Source organism: Oratosquilla oratoria, chromosome 26 (genome assembly GCF_046742065.1).
Source record: "Oratosquilla oratoria isolate Oo_2021 chromosome 26, ASM4674206v1, whole genome shotgun sequence".
Lineage (NCBI taxonomy): Eukaryota > Metazoa > Arthropoda > Malacostraca > Stomatopoda > Squillidae > Oratosquilla > Oratosquilla oratoria.
The window spans coordinates 41,860,474-41,877,525 of record NC_134802.1 but is presented as its reverse complement, the minus strand read 5'-3'; the positions used below and the strand labels follow the sequence as shown (position 1 = coordinate 41,877,525).

Sequence of the window (17,052 nt, the reverse complement as noted above, 5' to 3'; positions counted from 1 at the left end):
TGTATGTATGTATTAATTATTATTATTATCATTATTATTATTATTATTATTATTGCAAGGGAAAAGGGGACAAGTGTGAATGTAGTAGTTTCAGAGGGATTAGCTTGTTAAGTGTAGTTGGGAAGGTTTATGGGAGGATGTTGATCGAGAGGATTAGGAGAGGAACAGAAGGAGTAATTGGTGAGGAACAGTGTGGATTTAGGACAGGTAGAGGTTGTGTAGATCAGATCTTTGTGGTAAGACAGATATGTGAGAAAGCTATAGGAAAGGGGAAGGATGTTTTTTGGGCTTTTATGGATCTGGAAAAGGCTTATGATAGGGTAGACAGAAAGGCACTGTGGGAGGTTATGCAGATATACGGGATAGGAGGAAAGCTTCTGGGAGCTGTCAAGAGTTTTCATGAGAGTAGTAGAGCTTGTGTCAGGATTAGAAATGGAGAGAGTGAGTGGTTCGAGGTAAAGGTGGGACTTCATCAAGGATGCGTTATGTCGCCCTGGCTGTTCAACTTATACATGGATGGGGTGGTGCGAGAGGTAAATGCAATGGTAGTGGGTCAGGGATTGGAGATGGTTAAAGAAAATGGAGAAAAGTGGGAGATGAGCCAACTATTGTTTGCGGACGACACTGCATTTGTGGCAGGATCGGAGGAGGGATTGAGGAAGTTGGTGACAGAGTTTGGGAGAGTATGTGATAGAAGAAAGCTAAAGATAAATGTGGGTAAAAGTAAGGTGATGAGATGTACAAGGGGTGAAAGTGGCAGTAGACTGGAAGTGAGCATTAAGGGAGAGCGACTGGAGGAAGTGGATAGTTTTAGATTCTTGGGTGCAAATGTGGCAGGAAAAGGTGGAGTGGGGGTGGAGGTAGAATGTAGATTGAGAGAAGCGAGTAAATGCCTTGGTGGATTAAAGAGTGTAATGAGGAATAGACATTTGGGAATGGATGCTAAGAGGAGACTGTATGAAGGAGTGATTGTGCCAACAGCACTGTATGGGGGCAGAAACATGGAACATAAGAGAAGAAGAGAGAAGGAGTTTGAATGTGTTTGAGATGAGGTGTCTGAGAAGTATGATGGGGGTTACTAGGCTAGATAGAGTGAGAAATGAGGAGGTGAGGAGGAGAACAGGGGTGGAAAGGGAGCTGGGAGATAGGGTTGATGAAAGAATATTAGGATGGTTTGGACACATGGAAAGAATGAGTGAAAAAAGACTAGTAAAAGAAATATGGAAGGCAGATGTGGAGGGAGTGAACATGAGAGGACGTCCTAGGATGAGGTGGATGGATGGGGTGAAGGGGGCTTTGGGGAAGAGGGGAATGTCTGTTGAGGAAGGACGGGAGAGGACAGAAGACAGGGGTGAATGGAGAATGGTTGTATATGGATGTTTGTGATTGCATGAGGTCGAATGGGCGGGTGGATGGGGGATGAGGTAGTATGTGTGAGCAAAATTTGACGCAGCCCGAAGGGATTTCTCCCCGTCCTCTCCTTTTATGCAATGGGGGGACGGAGAGGGGGGGTCGCCGATTTAATGAAGCGGCCTTGCTGTGGATGTGCTGTGTCTTGCGACACTGCTTCTGACCCAGGGCAGTGGACAAGGTGCAGGGATGACCCGTCATCCAGGAGGTGCTCAGATAAGAAGGAGGGTGGAGGGGTGTGGAGTGTATTCAGGGATGGAATGGGTGGAAATTATTTTATGCCTTTTCCTTTTTGGCTACCTCCCTGGTAAGGGGGAAAAAGCCTTGGTATATGTATGTATGTATGTATTATTATTGCAAAGCTGCTTAGTTAAACAAGGCTCTTATTAACCAATTTTGTGTTTTCTTTGCAGTTAAGGTATGGGTTGTATCTTAGATTTCCATTTGTTACGATAATTATACTTCAAAGATATTGCAGTATCTTTGCCTTTTTTCATATTCTTGAGTTTAGAACTGTCATTCCAATATGAACTGGTTAATGAATTCACTGTTGGTTTATGTTTCTACAATGTGATTTATACACTAGCACTGTAATACTAATTTTGTTCTACTGTTATGTGGAGTGTTAACATGATTTTATTTTATTTTTTTCCCTTCCAGTGTGTAGTAAAATCGTATCTTGCCTGGCTGGACGACAGTGAATATAGCCCAATATGTATAGTGTGCAAAGATGAACTGGTTGCTGGAGAATGTATAAGACTTGTCTGTTATGGTAAGAAAACCCTGCTTTTTTTAAAGATTGTTACAGTCTTGTCAGAACATAATTATGTATCTATTTACCTAGTATATGGGAAGGGGAGCTATACTCGTAGTGACCCATCTTTGTATCTCGCAACATTTAGTTTGTTCTTAAATTCGTGTATGGTGTTTGCACAGACTATTGTTTCATCCAATCTGTGAGTAATTTATTTTATCCATACTGGAGTATCAATGATGGAGAAATGGCGAGTATTCCACCAGTACTACCTTAACCCAAGGTGTGTGATTAGGGGATAGCCCTGAGGTGCTGAGATGGAAGGAGTGGTTGAATGGTTTTTGCCTGTGTATGATGTAGGTGTGTGTTTGGACTTGGGCAACTCAGGCACAGGGCTGTCACATGGGGGGTGGCAAGTGGAGTGCATATGCCCTGGGGTGGCATATTTAAAGGGGCGGCATTTCTAGTCTGAAGATGTCACCCACAGGGCTGACAAGATGATCACAATAAAAAGAGGTCAAAGGAGCCCTGAATATTTTACCGCAGTATAAGAATTTTGCGTTAGAATCAACAGAATATGAAATATTTTTCCCTTTATCCTTTCTGCAATAGGGACATTAAATACAAATTTTAAAATCTGTTCAATTATTTTGCAAGCCAATAGCTATAATAGGCAGTAAGGAATGGTGGAGATAGGAAGTGGTGATGGGGGTGGGGGGCATCACTGAGAACTTTGCCCCAGGATGGCACTTAGGTAATTAAGGGCTCAGCTCAGGCACCCTCTTATAAGAGGGAAAAGGGCTTTGATATATACTCGTGTATAGTGTGAGTTTTTATGGTAAAGATTTTACTTAAAAAGTAGGGGGTCACCTGATACACAGGTATTATTTTTTTAAATGTTAACATTCATGCATTTTTAGTGATCAAAAGTACTGTATCTAAATCTTCATTCATATCAGATATTTTAAGGTTTTCTGACCATTTTGGGGTATCTTTGTACAGAAAAGAATGAAGAAGACTTATTTGCACACTGTGTCGTGAATGATGTCAAGCTCTGCAAAATTTGGCTACAGTAGGCTTATTAATAATGTTCAAAAGCTGGGGTCACACTATACATTTGGTTGATGAAATAGTCATCTTTTTTTTTTTTTTTTTACAAAAAAGAATCAGGCCATCAACGTCAGTTTGTGAGAAAAACATTGATGCTCGCCGCGACATGGTTGAAAAGAATAGACGAATAACCACTGAATCAGTAGCTGATACACTCAATATCTCCATGGGTTCTCCACACATTTCTGGTAGAGAGTTTGGTGCTAAGCAAGCTTTTCGCTTGATGGGTCCCTAGGCTGTTGCACCCAGATCAGCAGCAAACAAGGGCAGATCTTTCAATGGAAATTTTGATCAAGTGGGACGAAGACTCTGAAGCTTCTCTGCAGAGAATTGTGACGGGATGAAACACGGCTTTACCAGTACGATACCGAGGACAAAATTCAATCAAAGCAGTGGCTGCCCTGGGGTGGAAATGGACCAGTCAAAGCAAATTCTGAATGTTCAAGAAGAAAGGTCATGGCCACTGTCTTCTGGGATGTAGAAGAGATTTTGCTGGTTGACTTCCTCGAGAACAAGAAAACAATTACATCTACTTATTATGAATGCGTTTTGAGAAAACTGTCCAAAAAAGTCTCGGAAAAATGCCCTGGAAACCTGCATCAACGCGTCCTCTTCACCACGACAATGCACGCGCTCACAGTGCTCGGCAGACAAGAGCTGTGCTACGTGAATTTCGATGAGAAATCGTCCGACATCTCCCTTACAGCCGCGATTTAGCCCCATTCGACTTCTTTTTGTTTCCAAACTTAAAAAAAAATAATGGAAAGGTACCAATTTTCCATCAGTTGAAGATGTAAAAAGAGCTGCTCTGACATGGTTCAGATCACATGATCCTCAGTTCTACTCAGACGGACTTAAAGGCTGGGATCAACGTTTGCAGAAGTGTATTGACCTTAATGGAACATATGTTGAAAAATAAACATCATAACTGAAACCATTTTTTCATACTGTCCTTTTTCCACAAACTTTTTGAAGCCCTCGTGTATATCACCATCTGAAAGTAAGAGGAAGAGAGGAGCGGTCAATAGTTGTCAGCTCTCAGTGTGGGAAAGGGTGTAAGAGGTACAATTGAAGTTGTTAACCACTTCAGTACAAGTTGAGTTCTCATGCACAGAATTGGCTGCCATATGTATGATGCATCACATTATTGGCATCATGAAATATAAAGTCACTGCTGTATTACTTGTTTCCCTTTTACTCTGAGTAATAATAAACACAGAAAAGGTGATCAAACCAGTTCACAGAATCTGGGGGTAACTCGTCAACAACTACAAAAACATGTACTGTATATATAATGAAGACACCAATGCCGACATATTCATGTATCCATGCACACCTCGTGATGCCTACGTAGGCTTTATTATACAGAAGTCCTCGGCTTTGGTCAGAGACTGGGTGTCAGCTCTTCAGGGCTGCACCTCCTGATGGAGGTTCACCATGGTCTTGGATCACGTGTTGGACTCATGATCGACAGCCATTTCCCTCCTGGAAGAGAGCTCAGAGCTTGTATATGACCAATCTATGGGTAATGCTGTGACCTTACACGCACGCACACACCCAAATACCTGCCCACGAGAGTTGGAGTAACAATTTGCAGCACAGCGTTGCTGAAATTATTTCGGCCCTGGGCAGGATTTGAAACCGGACCACTGTAGTGGTATGCAGGAACTCTACCATTGGGCCACTGAGTTGTGTAAAGGGGTTCTTGTGAAAGGTGAAAGGGTTCTTTGTTCTTATGGTTTGAAAATGTGTAACTCTCCTGTCCATTTTACAGCACAACCACATGCAGGTACCTGTCATTGGTCCATGGACAGTAAAATAACTGTAATATAACATCTGTAGATAAAGATTTTATTTTTTCTCAAAAACTTGAGTAATGATATTCTACTGTATATAGATTTTATGAGGGTTCTTAACTCTCATCCATGATAAATTTGTACATGTTTGTTTTTCTCCGAGACATTTGTACAAAAACTAATTGGTCATATTTCTATTTCAGATGTTTTCCACAAAGAGTGTTTCAATGAATGGGCCTCGCAGCTTCCTCCCAACACAGCTCCGGCAGGTTATAAGTGTCCTGCTTGCTCCAAGCCTATATTTCCTGCTTCGAACCTTGTGTCCCCAGTTGCAGACGCCATGAAAGAAATCTTAGCTCCGCTCCCTTGGGCACGTGCAGGCCTAGGGCTTCCTTTGGTAAGACTTTAGTTTTATGTTTTTCTATTGGCAACCTGTTGCTGTCCATACCATTATCTCATTTTCTTCACCTCTTTTGCGCTCTCTCTCTCTCTCTCTCTCTCTCTCTCTTTCTCTCTCTCTCTCTCTCTTTCTCTCTCTCTCTTTCTCTCTCTCTCTCTCTCTTTCTCTCTCTCTTTCTCTCTCTCTCTCTCTCTCTCTCTCTCTCTCTCTCTCTCTCTCTCTCTCTCTCTCTCTCTCTCTCTCTCTCTCTCTCTCTCTCTCTCTCTCTCTCTTTCTCACTCTCCTCTCTTTCTCACACTCCTCTCTTTCTCACTCTCCTCTCTCTCTTGTTCTCCTCTCTCTCTTGTTCTCCTCTCTCTCTTGTTCTCCTCTCTCTCTTGTTCTCCTCTCTCTCTTGTTCTCCTCTCTCTCTTGTTCTCCTCTCTCTCTTGTTCTCCTCTCTTTCTCTCTCTCTCTCTCTCTCTCTCTCTCTCTCTCTCTCTCTTTTCTTTCTCTCTCTCTCTTTTCTTTCTCTCTCTCTCTTTTCTTTCTCTCTCTCTCTTTTCTTTCTCTCCCTCTGTATTCTTTCTCCCTCTTTTTTCCTCTCTTTTTCTTTCTCTCTCAGGATGTGAAACAGTTCTCTAAGTGGTTAGCAATAAGCTCAAAATAGTGTTCTTTGTTTACTCTGAGGTTCTTTGGCAACACCGCTAAATCCCCAGTGCCATGGTGCCCAGATACAGGCCAGACCATATGGGTGTTTACAGTTCCCCTCATTGCACTTTGGAAGGGAAGAATCCAAGCCGGGATGCAACCTGACCTTCTTCCATTGGTTGCCAATCTCTGTGAAGGTGGCCTCATCAGATCACAAGACTTAATTTCACTTCACTGGATCCTGGGCTAGATATTTACAACAAAACAATAGTCTTTTCTTCTTTAACAATTTTATTAAAATGGGCTTCTTTTGTGCTGCATTATACTTAAATTTGAGGTAATTTCTGTGTCATCTGCACTGACACATCCTGAAGGAGCTTTGGGTTCTTTTCCTTCAATTCTTTTGGCGGAGCGGATTAGGGCGCCATTACTTGTGGCGAAGGTCGAGGTGAGGGCGGTTCAAATCCTGCCACCAGCAAAGTTGAACCAAGGGCATGGTTAATTAAATTCCATGCTACAAAGCCCTCTGTGAGGGGCACCATCCTTGCCTCCCGATAGGGGGGGGGGGAGTGTGTGGCGTTAAACCATATCATCATCATCATCTTTTGCACTGCTGTGAGGATCATTGTCCACCAGACACTTCAGCACCTTCAGAGTTCTCTCAGAAATCACATGAAGCTTCCCAGACCTTTTCTTTTGAAGTGGCAGGTCACAGCCTCCTGTGTCCCTGGTCTTCTTTGTCCATCTCTGGATGCTGTGAAGTGCCACACCCGTGATGGCAGCTATTTCTTTACTGTCTTCTCCAGCATGGATCAGAGAACTTGTAGCTGTAATGGATGGGGTGAAAGGGGCTTTGAGTAAGAGGGGAATGTCTGTTGAGAAAAGAAGGGAGAAGGCAGGGGATAGATGGTTGTGTATGGATGATGGTTTGACGCAGCACAATGGGATTTCTCCCTGTCTTCTCCATTTTCCACATGAGGGGACAGGGAGTGGGAGTTGCTGTGTAAGTGAAGCAGCCCTGCTGTGGATGTGCTGTGTCTTGCTGCATTGCTTCTGATCCTGGCAGTGGGCAGAAGACGCAAATGACCCTTCATCCACAAGGACCTAAGATAAAATGGAAACAAGGGTGATGGATGGGAATGGGTGTTTGCCTGGGCTTGGCTACCTCCCTTATAAGGGGGAAGAATCCTTTGGTATATAGATGGATGGATAGACCATTAGCATGCCAACAGAATCAGCAGATTTGAACCATGTTTTTAGAGAGTGTCATGTTTCACTCCCAAAATGATAGTGCAACATGTTTTGCACCATGTATGTGTATACATACTATACCAAAGGCTCTTTTCCCCCTTACACGGGGGGTAGCCAAAAAGAAAAAGGCATAGAAACCACTCCCACCCATTCCATTCCCTTAGGCTGCGTTTCCACCAAGCAAGTTCAGGACGATTCTCGCCAAATGTTGTTAATTTGAATGGCTAGAAGGAGACTTTGCTTGCATCATTCTAGACTTCCCCAAGAACACTTCAACAATCTGTCTGATATTCATAAAGGTTTAGCTCCTTTCATTTCGCCATTCAGTTTCTCAGTATATGACGCGAAGGCAATTTGACTTCTGAAAATTGAAAAAACGAAAGATTGCAACTGACGTCGTTTCTGCTTAAATGAACTCACAACGGCTGAGGAGAATCAGCCGAGACTCGCTCGGTGGAAATGCAGCCTTACATACTCCACTCCCCTCCACCCTCTTCCCTCCCACTTATCTTGGCACCTCCTGGATGACGGGTCATCCCTGCATCTTGTCCACTGCCCTGGGTCAGAAGCAGTGTTTTAAGACAGCACATCCACAGCAAGGCTGCTTTTTTAATTCAGTGACCCCCCCTCTCTGTCCCCTCATGCAGAAAAGGAGAAGACATACACATACAGTACACTTACATAAACTTCAATTCCTGTCATGAAAGAGATGGCCAAATCTAAGCACCTACGTTTTTCAAAGGACTCACTTGCCCACCCTGTGTCTCTCATCACCTTGCCTTTGATGCATCCTCAGATAGAATCCAAGGAGACCTCTGACTCAGCCTCGGTGCAGAGCGACTGGAGCAGCATGAACGGCGTTCACGAGATACCGCGAGGAGATGGCGATGGTGAAAGCAACGGCAGCACTGTTCATTCCAGTTGTAGCAATACTACAACACCCACTGCAGTGCCCACACCACAGCCACCACCACCACCACCACCTGAAATTGAACCTCCTGTGACCATCGCAAGGAATACCCCAAGTCAAGGTATGCAGGAAGGAGGTGTAAGTTATTTGTTATTTGGAAAGTGTAGTTTACCCCTTTTTTATGGTGCTGTTTCCTACATATATACATACATATATATACCAAAGGCTTTTTCCCCCTTACACGGGGGGTAGCCAAAAAGAAAAAGGCATAGAAATCACTTCCACCCATTTCATTTCCCATATATTCCACTCCCCTCCACCCTTCTCCCTCCCTCCTATCTTGGCACCTCCTGGATGACGGGTCAACCGTGCATCCTGTCCACTGCCCTGTCCACTGCTATTTCCTAAGCTGAATAATATTTCAAATAGTTCACTATTCAGAATCCTAAAGGTGAATCTCTTATGTTCTTAATGAAAATACCTTTCAAAAATATTCTAGACTATAATAAAGTGCTTTGTATATCTTATGGTGAGATTGGAATGGGAGATATAAGCATTTGTGAGTGCATAGGGTGGTAATGAAAGTGAGAAGTGCTTTTGAAGTTATTTAACCAATTCAGTATGACTCAAATTCTTAAGCATAGCATCAGCTGCCATATGTAATTTGCATTACACTGCTTGTATTATAAAATATATTCACTGCTGTATTACTCGTTTTCTTTTACTCTGAGTAATGATAAATATAGAAAACATGATCAGACCAGTTCATAGAATCTGGGCATAACTCTTGTGCAACTACAAGAAAAAAAAAATATATATACCGTATAATCAAGATGCCGACACTGGCACCCTCATGTACCCACTCGCACCTCAAGATGCCTTTCTAGGTGTCATTGTACCGAAGTGGTTAAACATGTGGAAAGTTATGGGAGAAATGTGAATGTTGCTCTGCTGGGGGATCTAGAGGTGATGAGCCTTCAGATGGAAAAGTGTAACTTTTTTGGTTGTCTAAAGCACTTACATGTCAGATTTGTACATTATTGTAATTTTTAATGTAAAAAGAAATGAAACGTTAGGTGCATAAAAATTTAATATTTTCTCCTCAGAGGAAAGTCCACCTATCATATACAAGTTACAGTGGTCACAAAATTCTATGGATGTCTAAAGCACTTACATGTCAGATCTGTATGTTATTGTAAATTTTAATGTAAAAAGAAATTAAGAATTAGGTGTATGAAAATTATATATATATTTTTTTCTCCTCACAGGAAAGGGCCACCTATCAGATACAAGTACCAGTGATTACAAAAGTACAAGTAGTAGTGCAGGAGGAGGAGGAGGGGGAGGAGGAGGCGGTAATCCAATTATTGCTACAGCCGACCCTCCTGTATCGTCCCAATTCCGGGGCGAAGGAGTGGGTGTCAGTCGAAAGGGATCGTCGTCTGCCAGTGCTGAGTCACATTTGATGATTGAAGATGATGCTGATGAAAACAAATACAAAAGAAGATCGGCAATAGAATGGTTTAGCAGGTGGTGGAGGTAAGACCATTGTTAATCCTTTCAAGCTAAGTATTTACTTAGTTGTATTTACCTAGTTGTATTATATGTGAAGGGAGCTATGCTCGTTGTGTCCCGTCTTTGTGTCCTTCAGCATCAGATTTGTTCTTAAATTCTTGAATAGTATTTGCACACACTGTTGGCTCATCTAATTTATTTCAGATGTCCACCACTCTGTGTGGGAAACTATTCTTTCTCAGATCTCTTCTATAACTATCCTTTTTTGAGTTTCTTTTCATGTCCTCTTGTCCCACTTTGATAAATCATCTCTATCTAGGACTTCCAATCCTTTCATAATTCTGTAAATAGTCAGTAGATCTCCTCTTTCTCTTCTTTGTTCCACGGTTGGTAGTTCCAATTTGGACAATCTTCGTTCATATGTCAATTTGGAAAGTGTTGGTGCCATCTTTGTCCTTGCTCATCGTATTCTTTCTAATTTCTTTATATTCTTTTTAGTACTGGGTGTTCATAGTGTCGCAACATACTCCAATCAGTGTAACTAATATTTTCTTTACCATTTCCTCATCCAATGGTTAGTTTGATTTGTTCTAACCAACAACATTATTTTATTTAGGTTTTTAGCCACCTCTCAACTGACTAACTCGTTTACAAGCCTTAGGATTTCCCTTTCATGATTTATTTTTAATTTATATTTTTATCAATTTTTAATAAATATACATACATGCATATAACAAGGGCTCTTTCCCCCTTAACAAGGGGGGGTAGCCAAAGTCAAAGGCATAATTCTACTCCCACCCACTCCACTCCCATCCACCACCCCTTCCTCCCTCATGTCTTGGCTCCTCATGGATGACAGGTCATCCCTGCATCTCACCCATCACCCTGGATCAGAAGCAATGCATATAATAATTATGAAATATTTTTATAAATACATATTTAATTTATTTCTTAATTTGTTCCCATGACCTCTTAAAAGCCCCTCATCCTTATCAAGAGATCTCTTCTGTCAATGCAATCTATCCCCTTTATTGACCTGAATACTGTAATCATATCGCCTCTTTTGCTTCGATCTTTATATATTATGATGTATCTAGAAATGTGGCCACAACTTTTGTCTAGGTTAGATTTTGCAGTTTAGATCCCAAGCTTGATTCAGCAGCCTGGTTCTCCAGTATGTGATTTTAACATGTAACACTTAAACACCCTGTTCTAGAGTATTGAATATAGTTATGCGGGTTATATGCGGTCAATACTTGGGGATTTCAGAGACATCCCTATGGATGAGAACTACCCAGCATTCTTTTAGGTGAGACTAAGCAATCAATGATAGCCTTAAGTATTGCTTACTGTTACAAAGGTGGATAGAGTGAGAAATGAGGAAAGGAGGAGAGTGATGATAGTAAAGAAGATGGCAGATAGGGCTGATGAAACAGTATTGGGATGGTATGGACACATGGAGAGAATGAGTGAAGAACAGTTAATAAAAGAAGTGTGTAAAGCAGAGGTGGAGGGAGTGAACATGAGGGGACAACTGAGGATGAGATGGATGGATGGGGTGAAAGGGGCTTTGAGCAAAAGAGGAATATTTGTTGTGGAAGGGAGAAGGCAGGAGGTAGGGGTGAGTGGAGAATGGCTGTGTATATATGATATTGTGACGCAAGGAAGGGATAGGGAGTAGGGAGTGGTTATGTGTGAATGATATTTTGATGCAGCCCAAAGGGATTTCTCTCCGTGTTCTATGTTTTCCGCATGAGGGGACGGAGAGTGGGGTTCCTGGTTAAATGAAGCAGCCTTGTGGATGTATGGTGGCTTGCTGCATTGCTTATGACCCAAAGCAGTGGGCAAGAGATGGGGAGCTAAGATGAGGAGGAGGAAAGTGTGTTGGATGGGAGTGGTATGGGTGGGAGTGAGTACATGCCTTTTGTCTTGGCTACCTCCCTTATAAGGGGGAAAAAGCTCCTAATGTGTGTGTGTGTGTGTATATATATATATATATATATATATATATATATATATATATATATATATATATATATATATATATATATCTCATTAACGGACGTTAATTAGCCATGTTTGCAGTGTTTTTGCTGTGTTTTCGGTGTTTTTGGTGCCGTTGTTTAGTGCGTGCAATCACTATGCCACCCAGAAACCACTCCAAAACACCGCAAACGCAGCTAATTAACGTCCGTTAATGAGAGGTTTCACTGTATATAAGCCTACCTGGGAGCAGAAGTAATATATATATATATATATATATATATATATATACATATAGATAGATATATATATATATACATATATATATATATATATATATATATATATATATATAGATACACACACATACATATACCAAGGCTTTTTCCCCCTTACAAGGGAGGTAGCCAAAAAGGAAAAGGCATAAAATCATTTCCACCCATTCCATCCCTGAATACACTCCACACCCCTCCACCCTCCCTCCCATCTTAGCACCTCCCGGAGGACGGGTCATCCCTGCACCTTGTCCACTGCCCTGGGTCAGAAGCAGTGTCGCAAGACACAGCACATCCACAGCAAGGGCGCTTCATTAAATTGGCGACCCCCCCTCTCCGTCCCCCCATTGCATAAAAGGAGAAGATGGGGAGAAATCCCTTCGGGCTGCGTCAAATTTTGCTCACACATACTACCTCACCCCCCATCCATTCCACCACATACAATCTCAACATCATCCATATACAACCATTCTCCATTCACCCCTATCTTCTGTCCTCTCCCGTCCTTCCTCAACAGACATTCCCCTCTTCCCCAAAGCCCCCTTCACCCCATCCATCCACCTCATCCTAGGACGTCCCCTCCCTCCACATCTGCCTTCCATACCTCTTTTACTAGTCTTTCTTCACTCATTCTTTCCATGTGTCCAAACCATCCTAATACTCTTTCATCAACCCTATCTCCCAGCTCCCTTTCCACCCGTTCTCCTCCTCACCTCCTCATTTCTCACTCTATCTAGCCTAGTAGCCCCCATTATACTTCTCAGACACCTCATCTCAAACACTTTCAAACTCCTTCTCTCTTCCTCTCTTATGTTCCATGTATATATATATATATATATATATATATATATATATATATATATATATATATATATATATATATATATATATATATATATATATATAATATAGATATAATATAGATATATATAGATACATATGTAGATAGTGTAACCTGATGCTTATTTATTTTTTCCAGAACTATGAATCGCCCCTCAGCACGGCATCACCAAGGCTTGATTGGTGGAAAGCGACGAGGAGTAATGATTACCATCTTGGGCGTCCTTGCAGTGATTACTTTATTGGTTGTCCTTTCTTATGCTGGCCGGGGAGCGTCTGATGATGACCCAATGTTGAACCCTTTAAACAATCCAAATATCAAAGTGGAAGAAGATTAGATTTTATTATTATCATAGATAACAATTTTTTCTAGTGATTTGTTTGTATGCACTGTATGGATGTTTTCACTATCATGTATTATATATAGAGAGCCCAGTTTATAAAGATTGTCAGGTAGTCCTGGAACTTTTACCCATTGCTGTAATCCACATGGAGGGTATGGTGATATTTTTCTTTCATTCACGTGTATTTAGTTTCGGATTTCTGGTATTTTGTTTCCAATATATTTGGTGTATAGATAAGCCAAGCAGTGCTCTTGAATAAGACTTGGGTTCCAGGTGTGGTTTGACTTTGTCTATATATGTTTTACTCATCCAATCTTTATCTCTTTGACTTGGCATCTTATCATCGTGAATCAAATGTCTGTGTATCATTACCTGAAATGGAAATTCAGTATGGTATGAGAGTATATGAAGAGAAAATGTGCAATAACAATAATTACCTCCAGGGAATGGAGAGGGGGGGTCGCTGATTTAATGAAGCAGCCTTGCTGTGGATGTGCTGTGTCTTGCGACACTGCTTCTGACCCAGGGCAGTGGACAAGATGCAGGGATGACCCGTCATCCAGGAGGTGCCCAGATGAGAGGGAGGGGAGTGGAGTGTGATAGGGATGGAATGGGTGGGAGTTGTTTTTATGCCTTTGTTTTTTGGCTACCTCCCTTATAAAGGGGGGGGGAAAGCCTTTGGTATATGTATGTATGTACCTCCAATATCACTGACTGGAAACTTGCAGATCCACAATGGCTTGCATTGGGCCCTCCAGTAGATCTTTCTGGGGAAAAAATGTTTGAATGTTTTTTTTGTTGTATGATTGTGACTGCATCTCCACTTCACAGAAATTGGAGGAGGGGAGCACTTGCTAGTCTGATGTGAAAATGATGACAAAGATTTTGGGTAGAGATGATAGATTAATCCCTAGGGACTTCACCTCCAGATTGGGTTAAGGGTCTTTGAGGACAGGCAGCAGTGAGGTCATTCTTTCCATTGGCCAACTCACAAAACACCACTTGCAGGTACCCATCATAGCTCCCACTATGTTTCCATTCATCACAGTATCGAAAGTATTGGCGTAGCTGTTCTCCACATTTTTCATGTCTTCTATGACCTCAGAACAACCAAGAACTTCATGGGCTATGTTCTTAACCACTTCAGTATGAGGACTCCCATGTAGGTGTCATGAAGTGTGAGTAGATACGTGAAGATGCCAACGTCGGCATCTTGATTATATATATATATTTTTTGCAGTTGTACACGAGTTATCCCCAGATTCTGTGAACTGGTTTGATCATGTTTTATGTTTATTGTTACTCAGAGTAAAAGAGAACGAGTAATACAGCAGTGACTTTACTTTATAAAGCGAGTAGTGTGATGCATTGTACGTTTGGCAGCCAATGCCGTGTGCAAGAGTTTGAGTCATACTGAAGTGGTTAAATTGGGCTGAGGTTTGTGTTGGCCACCAAGACAACTCTTAATTTTCTTCTTCGGCAGTTGCACATGCTTGGTCTGATCTTTTATCCCTTCTTTCCCCGGTGGCATTTATCCCTTTATTCTGGCTATTCCCAGGATGTTTTATTTAGTTGTTTGTGTGATTAATTTGTAAGCAAAGGGGTTTAAAAAGTGTTCCACATCATCTGCTCAACTTTTTCTTTGCAATCCTACACATTTTGCTCTTGTAGATGACATACACATGTAGACCGTACTGCCTGTAATGTTCGCATTATAGAAAGCGTATTTCTCATTTACCCAGGATGATGAAACCTCTTCACTATGTTTGAGTAATCGTGTAATCCCTTTCTCATTCATTCCCCACATACACATTTTCAATATTACAATTCTTAGCCAATGTGCTGTGGAGGCAGTTCATGTTCATGGCTTTAACTCCTTTACACAGTGAGGAACTTTTCTGTTTGTTATGGCTCTTTCCAGACTATTTTTTTCAGATGTGTTTGAACCTTTGGTAGGGAAGGGGTTACAGTTTGACTCTTTATACCATTTAGTTGGAATAAAATGCACTGTCATCCTAAAATGCATTGAGAAAGTCGAGGTTGGGGATACAGAAGTAGCCTTCCATTTATTTAACCACTTTGGTAAATGCCTATTGAGTCAACAGACGTGTTAACAACCAATCAATTGATAACACACCTGATGTATTATTACTAATGCTAGAAAATTTGGGCAAGGGGCAGACTTGGTACACAGTAGGATGTTGGTTGATCAAGACCCCAGTTTGTTATGTGATTGAGGAAAAATGAAAATATTAATCAGAACAAGATCTTTATTATACGTCATTAGGTTTTATCTCTTAAGCACAGTATCTCTTATTATTATTATTGCTCAGATAAGAGGGAGGGTGGAGGGGTGTGAAGTGTATTCAGGGATGGAATGGGTGGAAATGATTTATGCCTTTCCCTTTTTGGCTACCTCCCTTGTAAGGGGAAAAAAGCCTTGGTATATGTATGTATGTATTATTGTTACATTTTCATATATTTGTTTTTACTTCTCATTGGATGAACATACAGAGCAGGATCCTTATTTCCATCGGAGGTGGAAAGGGAGCTGGTAGACAGGGTTGATGAAAGAATACTGGGATGGTGTAGGCACATGTAAAGAATGAATGAAGAAAGACTAGCAAAAAGAGTGGAAGGTGGATTTGGATGGAGTGAACTTGTGGGGAAGAATGAAAATGAGATGGATGGATGGATGGATTGACGGGGGTCTTGGTTAAAAGGGGAATATCTACTGAAGGCCAGAGATAGGTGTGAGTGGTTGTGAATGTACTATAAATTGACATGGTCCAAAGGGTTTTCTCCTTATTTTATCTATATCTGCTTGGGGACAAGAAGGGAGATTGCTGTGTAAATGAAGCAGATGGCCCTGCTGTTGATGTGCTTTGTTTAGCTGCATTGTTTCCGACCCTTCATGCATAACGAGCTAGGATACAAATGGGTGATGAAGGGCATGAGATGGATGGGGTGCATGCCTGGGCTGAGAACTTCCTCTATGGAGGGGAAGAAGCTATATAGATAATTTATTTTTACAATTTTTTTTTTTTTTTTCTTTTAAGCCAGGGCAGGACCTGGCTTTAAGGAAATCCTAAGTTACTGTAACCCCATTTAGTTAAAGGATCCACTCCTCGGCTAAATGAAACTGTTAATGTTAAGTAGAATAAAGTATTTGAATTTGGTCACTGTGATTAAAAGGATTTAGAGTAGTCTTGCAGAATGGAGTAACATGTTTATTTCATTGTTAGGCTACCAATATGGAGGGAAGGCTGGTTAATATATATACTAGGTATGTTTGTAAACAAGTGTATATAGTAAGAATTTTTTTCCCCAAATATATTAGTAAATTTGAATCACTACAGGTGTAATTAGAATGGGAATTGTAGTCCAAATTCATGGAAATATGAATGCAATTTATTTTATCTTAAAATTCCTCGTTTCACAGATATAATTTTCTCTGTTTATGATGCACGTGTGAGCTGGTGGCACAATCGGAAGTGTGTGGATTGCTCATTCTCATGGGTTCAAGTCCTGCACTTAAATCCGATTCCTAGGCAAAGGTAACAGCTTCAAATGCAGCTGTGTGCTTTACTGGGTTATGTTCCTCATTCAGTGCTGTACATACCAGTTTTGTCTCTAACTTTGCTTTGATTTTTTTATGTCCATATTACTGCTCTTTTATCAAGTCTTTATTACTGTATTCTTTCATGTCATTGATATTAGTCTTTCATAATCAACTATTTCCTCCTCCTAAGTGCATATTTATACAAAATTGTTACTATTGCAACTAATCATTTTTGTTCTTATGAATTAGTGCAAAGTTAAACAGAACAGTAG

The 17,052-nt window shown here is 41.1% G+C and overlaps 1 protein-coding gene across 1 annotated transcript in view; it reads left to right on the top strand.

Annotated features, from left to right (window-relative positions):
- Nucleotides 1-16,775, top strand: part of LOC143039486 (zinc finger protein-like 1 homolog) — a 36,033-nt gene extending 19,258 nt beyond the window's left edge. Inside the window, exons 2-6 of the mRNA XM_076209596.1 lie at nt 2,071-2,182; nt 5,274-5,467; nt 8,148-8,382; nt 9,530-9,800; nt 13,014-16,775. Coding sequence (XP_076065711.1) covers nt 2,071-2,182; nt 5,274-5,467; nt 8,148-8,382; nt 9,530-9,800; nt 13,014-13,212 — 1,011 coding nt within the window. The 3' untranslated portion in view covers nt 13,213-16,775. The remainder of the gene's footprint in view (nt 1-2,070; nt 2,183-5,273; nt 5,468-8,147; nt 8,383-9,529; nt 9,801-13,013) is intronic.
- The last annotated feature ends 277 nt before the right edge of the window (nt 16,776-17,052 follow it).